This window comes from Melampsora larici-populina (assembly GCF_000204055.1).
Source record: "Melampsora larici-populina 98AG31 unplaced genomic scaffold MELLAscaffold_66, whole genome shotgun sequence".
NCBI lineage: Eukaryota > Fungi > Basidiomycota > Pucciniomycetes > Pucciniales > Melampsoraceae > Melampsora > Melampsora laricis-populina.
In genome coordinates this window covers 492,631-499,967 of record NW_006768830.1, presented here as the reverse complement: position 1 = coordinate 499,967, position 7,337 = coordinate 492,631, and the positions used below count along the sequence as shown (strand labels likewise).

Here is a 7,337-nt window from a genome sequence, read left to right as displayed (position 1 = left end):
AAAGAGAGGGATTGATCAAAAGGAGAATCAATCAAAGAAAAAGAATGGATTGGAAGCGAACGATTAAAAAAGGGAGCAATTAAAAAAGGGGAACGATTAAAAAATTGGAACGATTGAACAAAAGGGAACAGTTAGGAACGGTTGTAAGACCAAATGAAGTAGAAAAAAGAGGGAATTTAGATTATTATGATTGAATTGTAACTTACAATGTTTGATAAACGCCCAATAGAGTTCTATTGGGTTAAGTTCACAATGAAACTTCGGGAGAAATATACAAATATGACCAGCTTCTTCGATTACTTTTTGAAGCAAGGGCTTCTCATTCGCAAAGTCGGACTGTAAGCTTAAAATCTTAGCTGCACAGCACATTGGGTCATCAGTATCTTTGAAGGCCTGATTGCCAAATTCTTTGTTCCGTTCAAAGGCCTCTTGTGCTTCCTTTTCACGTCGGATTTGAGCCTCACAAGCAGCTTGATCGCGTTTTGTTTCGGATAACTGACAAGAAGCACAACGGAAGACAGGATTTTTACCTGCCTCTTTAGCTTTTGTTACATATAATTCCCATAAGCCAGGACCCCGGTATGCTCCTATGAAGGGTACAGATCTAGAATTGTGACTTTTGAGCTCGCGCGGAGATACGGCATATGGGATTAAACAGCATTCTCTTGGATTTTACCTGTTTCTGCCTGAATTTTAGAGTCACTAAGTCCAATACAGCTGATTAAAAAGACTAAACCTGTCTTAAAGCTATGGGTAAAGCCAGGGACAAGTTTCCGAGCGAGCTCAAAAGTCACATTTTTGGATCTGTACCCCTTATAAGAGCATACCGGGGTCCTCATAAGCCTCGTTCCTGCAGAATGCATCGGACACCCTTAGTTTTACCAGCAAGTGTGTGTGTTGGATGATCTTGAGGGTAAACTACCCGCAATGTTGACAATAAAGCCGGCTATAAAATTGGGATTCCAACAGCCAACTTTTCGGACCGGAGCGGGCCCCGGGGCCGGGGCGGATAAAGCTGTGGTTGAGACTAGCCTTGAACAACTGTACCCATCTGCATTGAAGGGCGGTCGGCAGCTGGCCCTCTGAGCTGGCGCCTGCCAGACGCCTACTCGCCGGAGAGGCAGGCGGCCTTACGCCCGGTTGTTTGGCGCCTTTAATCCGCCTTGAGGCGGCCCACGCAGGAAAAAAACCCGCGACAAATCACGCATTAAACCTCTCGGGTAGCTCACTGCAGACCGGTTCGGGGCTCAAAAAAGGGGCCAGGACCGTTTTTTGATTTGCCTGATTCGTCCCAGCTCTCACCCATTGGCACAGGCCACTGGGTCACAGACGCGCTCCAGGAGGGCACAGCAACACAGGACTAATATTGTCATGTGAATTTCATCGTAGACATGAACAACAGGTGGAATTGACATAAGAAACAAAGGAAATCCCTTTAGCTTGTAATCGACGTTGCCTTCATACAATTCCGTAGCTATCCATGTAAACTATTTGTTTTGCGTAATCTTTCATTCAACATGAAACCTCCCAAGAGCTCGTTGAAGAGTTTGCAAGCTCTCGTACCTAAACCACGTTGGCTGGATTCTGGACGTTGTGAGCCAGGCGGGGCCAAGACAGCCTCCTCCGACGGTAAATTCAAGTTGATTTTATTTTCTTTGAGAACTTGAAAGTAGGTCTCGCCGGTAAAGTGCTTGCAATCTTTGTCAAACACGATTTGATAGAAACTAAGATCCAAATCATGTCAGTGTTAGGTGAGCCGGAGTGGCCGATAAAAAGTGATTCTACTTACGCAACAGCGTAAGCGTCATCATTCCTCAGGCGCAGGCGCGATAGTTGCTTATCAACGCAAGCCCAGATGGATTCGCTCCCTCGGCCGCCCTTGAGCATGATTCTTGCGGCTTCTCAACGCTGACATTTGACATGCACAAGAGAGCATTGATTGGGTCAGATACCAGACCCAGAATTGATATGATAACTGCAAACTGATCAACTTACGAGATAGGCGATCCGGGCGCGTGTGGGTAGATCCGTGACTCCCCACACGGCATCGACGAGGGCGGTAGGACTCGCGGTGCCACATCTGATAGCCACCTATAGCAGACAAAAGATAAGTTACTTCATTAAACAGGGTTAACTCAAGCAAGCAACACTAACTTTTTGCACCAGGGACCGGATGTTCGGAACCGCGATCTCCACCTCTTCACCCATTTTAGGATCATGGATACCTGTTAAGATCTGTAATAATACATTGGTTCAATCACCTGGATCATCAAAGGGACGAGACTCAGACTCACCACATTGTGGAGTTTTTCCCGTGCATGCTTGGCGGAATCTTTGATAGCACTGCAGTACTTTTTGGCCGCGGAGGCCTCCTCAACACCTTGATGCACGGCGGGAAGGTGTTTCGCAGTGAACGCTGCACTTTCCTTCGCAATGGTAAGCTAGATAATAACTCGGTGTCAGCTAACAGTTGTGATCTTGCTTCACGAGGGGAAAACTCACTTTGATACCATTGAACAAAGAAGTCGGAATGATTCCCTCCTGTTTGTTCTTGAGGGCCGTGTACGCGTCCAACGCTGGAGACATCAGAAGTCTCAAGGCTAATGGGTTCATCACGTCCTGTTTGATATGAAAGGGTGAGTGTGCAACCTAAAAGCGAGTCAAAGGAGGTGAAAACGCACGAGGAGCTGTGGACTGGCTGCCCACTCTCCCTCATCGTCCGAGGTGGGGGTGCTGGTACGTTTGTTGGGCACGGAAGCCGGAGCTTCGGCGAGAACCTTGACAATCTGAGACATTGTAGCAATATGCTCAGTCAGCGTCGAAATTTGGGTGTGTAATGCGGACACCTCCATCATGATTCGAGCTTGAGCAATAGCTTGAGCAATGTGACGGTTAGCGTCCCCAAAGATCTACAAAATGATGATCGTAATAATTTTGGATCAACATTCTTGAGAACGAATTGTAAAAGATTAGACTGGGCACGAACCTCAGCTTGTTGCTTGGCATGTTCATGCCATACCATATCTAGCCCTGCGTCTTTAGACCAGGCTTCGAACACCTTGAGCGTTTGGGCCGGAAGCGCACATGTATAGGTCACACTATCAGATTGAGTGTGACCTTCGAAGCCGTTCCCCTGACCCAGGCCAAGGCTACCAGGCTGCGAGTTAATAGACCCGCGGTGATCAGTACTCATGGTATTGCTCCTACCTCGCGGGGAGACCGATCGATTGTTTCGAGCGCGGCCGGCAGAGAAAGCAAGTGAAGTGTTCACGTCGTGAAAATTGGCACCACCCAGATTCGATGATCGACGACTCGCGTTGGCATCGCTGGTTCCTCTGGGCGGATCTTCAAATGCAGAGGCTGTAGATTCATACATGAGTGTCGGTGGATCAGACGTTGGGTTGAGATATTGCTCACCTCGTCCGTTCATCAGGGCACTGTGGTTATTCAAGCCAAAGAGGGAAAGACCATTTCCTGATGTTCCGTCACCGGCACCCTGGGACGGGCCAAAGGGAGATTCGAAAAAATTACCTGCCAGTGAAAGGACCACAAACAAGAGACGCGTGGTTCAGCTCAGTGAGAGTGGCCCAACGGATATAGAGGCCGTCCACACCGACCTTGCATCATGTGTCTTGCGATTGAACAAGATCAAGTCGAACGTGGAATATGATAAAAAAATCGATCAAGTGCTTGATGTAAAAGGTCGTGCAGATCACAGCGATTACTCGGGAATGGAGGTGTGATGTCGTTAATAGCATGGTGACGTGACCGCCATGTCGATAAGTGGTATCCAGGAAAAGATGAAACAGCCCTAAGTCACGTGTGGTCCAGGTGTTAGGTCTGTTTCAGATCGATCGTGGCCCCTTGTTGTGATCCGAATCGCGGGAAAAGTCGCGTGACTTAGCTTCGCGCAGGTGAGGGTTCCCGCTATGCCATCTCAACCCGAATTAACCCAACGAGGGCCAAATTACGATCCCGTCGAAATCCAGATCAGCAATTTCAACATGAAAACAGAAGAATACGAGTTAGTTTCATTTGTTATACTTGATTATCGGTTAATGTGTTTACTAACCGATACTGCCATGGATTTAGACGTCGCGCAAAAGCTAGCCTGGCCGCCGAAAGTCAGCCTGGCCATCCCAGTCCTCATCCTTCCGAAACAGGTGCTTCGGGTGACACTGTGGCGATCAAGGTCGAGGAGGAAGACAGCCCCACCGCAGATCCACCTGAAGACGATTGTTTAGGTATGAGTTTCTCACATATTTTCGATAGCCAACCAAATTGAGTTTTAGCGTTATGTTCAACAGATTACACCTTGCCTGATCAGTCAAATCGACTCACCATCAATTATTTGACCCTACGGCGTTTGATCCGGCTGCGCTCGTTGTGGGATTACCTAACGTTCGCTGGGTTGGATGAGGATCAGGTCGACGCGGTGGTGCCAATACTGAAGGGCCAATGTGTAACCAACTGGGACTTGTTCCTATTCCCTAAATATATCAGCGAGGAACGATTGGGTAGTTGGGGGATACCTTACGGAATTTGTGTGCGGCTCGTGGTACATGCTGAGATGTTTTATCGTTACCTTGCGATGCATTATCCGTGATCTCCTTCTTGTGAGGAGATCAGCGGGTGAGTGACATGGCGAACAACATGATGATTCTCAGATGATCAGTTTACATAGTCAAACATGGATTTTTGTGAATGTTGCATTTCCCAAAAGACAACGGTCCTATCGATTTACAAAGAGCAGGAATTCACGTGTCTCAGTAAATACTTATTTGCAAACCTTGACAACAGCGTTGTGTTTCCTAGCCAATGAAAGACCCCAGATCAGGTTGGACACTCCTCCTTCCTGCTCGGGTCTCGTTGTTCCATACATGAAGCCCCATGTTAATGGCCTGAGCCCATTCTTCGGAAGAAACACTGTTGAATCGCAACGCAGTAGCCTTCCGGTGGTTTTCGCTAGAGTACTGCGCCGCAAAGTTGATGATGTATGAGTTATGATCGTTATGCTGAACGGTCCAGACCTTCTCAGTAGCCGATTTCCGTTCGATCCTCTTCACATGTGATTTCGTCACCGGACATTGGGCGTCGTGACAGTTATGTTGAACGTTCAACACACATTGGACTTCCTGATCCTCGTAACCAATCAATGATTTCATCAGGGGGCACGCGGGACGAGTCAACTCAAGGCTGTGACACTCACGGTTACTTGAATGTTGAGAACCTCTTCGTTTACGTGAATCTCCCTCATTCCGTAAAATGGATGGTACCTGCCTGATCGGCACGAGTTGACGACTAACACTGTTTTCGTATCGGACTGCCCTTCTGCCTTCCAAATTGATTGCACTCTGGCCACTTGCCCGGTCGCCGTGATCTTCAAAATAAAGGTAAGTCAGCCATATGGACTGAGGAGGACAGGATTGGCCTTCGACTCACCAATACAAAATCTTCGGTTTCCACTTTTTGGCCCCTTCGCAGATTGACGCTTTGATATTTCTTCAAAAATCTGAAATGTTGACTACTAGATAACACCGCCGGGGGGGGCGCTTGATCTTCGCACATTCCTAACGCAGGGTTTTCAGCGAACACGTTCGCGTGGCTAAAGAGACTGGGCCATCACTCACGACCAATGGTTATATACGAGGTTTCGATGCCTATCGCAGGATCGAGGCCCATTGCCTGGTACAGTTCCGGCACCGAGGATAACAACTGTGCCAATTTGTGACCGCCAAACACTCGGGATTGGAGCTCGCGATTGAAAAAAGATGACCCCGATATTAAAAGCCTGAGCATCAAGCGTGTGTTGAATGTATTCGCGATATCTTGACCTGGACTATGGTGATTCGAGTGGACGGAGGCATGGCGTACAACGCCGTTGAACGACTTGAACTTCTCCGTGGCGAAAAGCGATGCTGGTCCAAATCTTTGAATCAAATCCTGAAGGTGTACTAGCATATGAAACTTGGGTTTATTGACCCACCGAGCGTTGAGAGCAATCAAGTTGTTGAGGAACCTGCTCAGTTGGATATCTAATTCTGCAAGGTAGGTCGTCATATTCGGAATATCGGTCTGAAAAATGTACGCGCTGAGAATACATAACGAGGTCCACATATCTCTCATCTCTTGCGATATATGTTCAAATAAAACAAAAGGTACAGTCTGCAAAACTGTTCGAAATTCCTTACCAACCAAGCTTTGATAATAAGTGACAAATACGTTTGGTTGAATTGGCGGAACCTTCAAGCCTTTGGTGTTCACAGCCCTCCATCGCCCGGAAATGTCGTTGTACATTTTGGATCCAGGTTTGATGTTACCCAATCCCTTCATCGTATATTGAAGGAGATATTTCGCAATGCCCAACAACACCACATGTAGTACCTCGACGGGTGTATCGGCATGGCCGTCAAAGCCTGTGTATTTAAAAGAGGACGTCAGCATTGGTTTTCACCTAAATACAAAATCACTTCCACACTCACCCTTCAGTCTCAAAAACGGATTGAACAAACGGTCGCCATATCTGCCATTCAACTCTTCACACAATTTTTCAACCTCGCCGGGCGGTAGCGAGTCGTGGGCCACGTTCACCGTTTTGCCAAAATGCTCATTAAGCGTGTCTTTCACTCCGAATTCGCGGATCAAAGCTTCAACACGTGATTTCTGGTTTCGCTTCTGTGAGGTCTCCCAGATATACTTCGTCTTTTGTCGAGTGAGATCCCAATCGCGCCCTGGGAGCAAGCACTACAACGATATGTCAGCTTTGTATACATCCAAGGTTCAATTTGGATCACCTACCTTGTTACCGTGATCGTCGAGCCCCAAAAACGTCCTCACAAATCCGTTAGTCTCTTTGTCAGCCATTTTCGAAGCTGACAAGCTACACATGCGACACGGTGTCAACGTGTTGGCGGGGTTGAGTGTATTCGTGACCTCGGCGTGCATCGGTGAATCCCCGAGGTGACACAGTACGACGGGTATAACTAAAGCGTCCTCACCCAGGGTGTGGTCGTATGCGTGGAAGCCGGTTTCTCCGTATTCACTGCAGAATAATATTGGGTGAACCACTTGAATCCACTCGTTGAAACCATTGGAGAATCACTTACTTAACGTCATCGACAATTTGGTCAAACAATTCTAGCGCACTGGCACAGTTTGACGTCGCCAGAAAATGGACGTTAAACTCTTGATTCGATAAAGACGGGGGCAATCCAGCGAGAGTGAAATAAACACACATGTGTTTATTCCACTTCTTGGACACGTTGCCCGAGGTGTCGTCAGAATAGAGGCAGATTGGGATGTGCCTGATAACTCGACCCTGGGCTTTGGCCCTCCAG

General features: G+C 47.6%; 2 protein-coding genes across 2 annotated transcripts; one reads left to right on the top strand and one right to left on the bottom strand.

The window, feature by feature from the left end:
- Nucleotides 1-878: 878 nt before the first annotated feature.
- Nucleotides 879-3,627, bottom strand: MELLADRAFT_94157 (uncharacterized protein; the record flags this gene model as incomplete). Its single annotated transcript, XM_007416951.1, has 11 exons — nucleotides 879-1,129; nucleotides 1,564-1,724; nucleotides 1,790-1,878; nucleotides 1,996-2,091; nucleotides 2,155-2,235; nucleotides 2,295-2,441; nucleotides 2,503-2,619; nucleotides 2,682-2,909; nucleotides 2,987-3,360; nucleotides 3,418-3,531; nucleotides 3,618-3,627. The coding sequence occupies 11 exons, from the start codon at nucleotides 3,625-3,627 to the stop codon at nucleotides 879-881; spliced, it is 1,668 nt and encodes a 555-aa protein (XP_007417013.1).
- Nucleotides 3,628-3,929: 302 nt separating this feature from the next.
- On the top strand, nucleotides 3,930-4,606 carry MELLADRAFT_94156 (uncharacterized protein; the record flags this gene model as incomplete). The annotated part of the gene is made up of 3 exons (XM_007416950.1): nucleotides 3,930-4,024; nucleotides 4,093-4,244; nucleotides 4,287-4,606. The coding sequence occupies 3 exons, from the start codon at nucleotides 3,930-3,932 to the stop codon at nucleotides 4,604-4,606; spliced, it is 567 nt and encodes a 188-aa protein (XP_007417012.1).
- Nucleotides 4,607-7,337: the final 2,731 nt, after the last annotated feature.